Source organism: Alternaria atra, assembly GCF_907166805.1.
Source record: "Alternaria atra isolate CS162 genome assembly, contig: 19, whole genome shotgun sequence".
Taxonomy (NCBI): domain Eukaryota; kingdom Fungi; phylum Ascomycota; class Dothideomycetes; order Pleosporales; family Pleosporaceae; genus Alternaria; species Alternaria atra.
In genome coordinates, this window is record NW_025091316.1 from 434,073 (window position 1) to 435,486 (window position 1,414).

At 46.7% G+C, this 1,414-nt stretch overlaps 1 protein-coding gene across 1 annotated transcript; it reads right to left on the bottom strand.

Moving 5' to 3' along the window:
• Positions 1 to 510: 510 nt before the first annotated feature.
• On the bottom strand, positions 511 to 1,152 carry ALTATR162_LOCUS289 (uncharacterized protein; the record flags this gene model as incomplete). The annotated part of the gene is made up of 1 exon (XM_043307882.1): positions 511 to 1,152. One exon carries the CDS (start codon positions 1,150 to 1,152, stop codon positions 511 to 513), a length of 642 nt encoding a protein of 213 aa, XP_043163817.1.
• Positions 1,153 to 1,414: the final 262 nt, after the last annotated feature.

The following is a 1,414-nucleotide window of genomic DNA, read 5'->3' on the forward strand; positions in this document are numbered from 1 at the left end:
ATTCGGTGATGTAGCTATTCGTAGATATCTATACAAGGCACTGGGCCTACGCTGACTTGGCGTGCTGGCAGCTAATAGGCAGCCGCGATCAGAAGCCAGGCTCGAGAATTATGGTTTCCGGTGGGAGAAGACATCACGGCCGACGATAAGTATTGTAGGCGAAGCCTAAGACGGGATCTACTGCAGCTTCTCCAGAATATATGAGAATGATCGCAATAGTAACGAAATTAGGCTTTAGGATATAGTAGGGTGCGCCCTAGTATATAGAAGATGTGCTATTGAGTTTGCGATTAAATCCTCGATAGACCGTGAAGGATGTATTGTTGTCGCCCTACACAACCTGTCGAAAGAATGTATTCCTACGCCTACTATTTGTTGTACATAATGAATTGTAACCGGACGTGTAGCGATTGAAAAGCTTTGCTGAGTGTCACGCGTAGTGTCAAATTTGTGGCTTCCGGCAAACGGCTGTATATTCAGCGACCATTTCGAGTGCCGCATCTGCTCGAGCTATCCTCGTGGTGGGTAACAGTCGAATTGTTGTTGTTGCTGTTGTTGTTCTGGCGGGTATTCCACATTTGAACCCTGCCCACCATCATGACTGTCTTGTGATGTGTTCACATGTGACAGGTCCAGGTCAAAAGCATTTAAACATCCTGGTTGGTCCCACAGGCTTTGCATGTTCACAAATGGTACACCAAGGTTAAAGTTGGTGAAAAATGGATTGTCAAAGGGCATCGGTACTATGAATTCGTCCGGCAAGTAAAACGGATCGAAGCTGTCTTGATGTCCAGGCAGATTGTCCAGTGGGTAGTACTGAGAAGGCCGAGGGTCGAAAGTGCTACTGGTATCCATTGAATTCAGGCGAAAGTTCTCCTGTGGCACCTCCGCAGTTTGCTGGGCGTTGTATGGGATATAATAATGCTGGTAAGCATTAGGTCCTAGAGTTTCTTCTTCATACAAGTCGAGCAGTTCATCAGCCTGGGATTGCAGAGCCGGAGAAAATCTCTTAAGAACTCCCTTGATGACATGGTGTGCTCGAGCGGCGACGGGATCGTTATGTCGCATTGCACGTAACCAGCGAATCAGTTTTCTGATGGAAACGACCATGCTAGGCTCAGAGCTCTCCATCTCTTTGTTCCTGTAGGTCATTTCTAATATGAGTACCGCAATTGATTGCATGACTAGGACGGATAAAATCAATTCATGTTGCATATTTCACGCTTGGCAAAACTTACTAAAATGAACAATTGCCCACCATGGCCCCTTGGAGTAGATGAAATCAAGGTCCGGATCGTCAGGAAATAGTTTGGTCATTTCCAAAGCAGCTCCGACGCAAGCTTCCGCGCTTGTCTTGTTGAACTCGACAGAAGCCTTGCTCTCGTTACGAATGCGCCGCTCTATCTTGCATAGA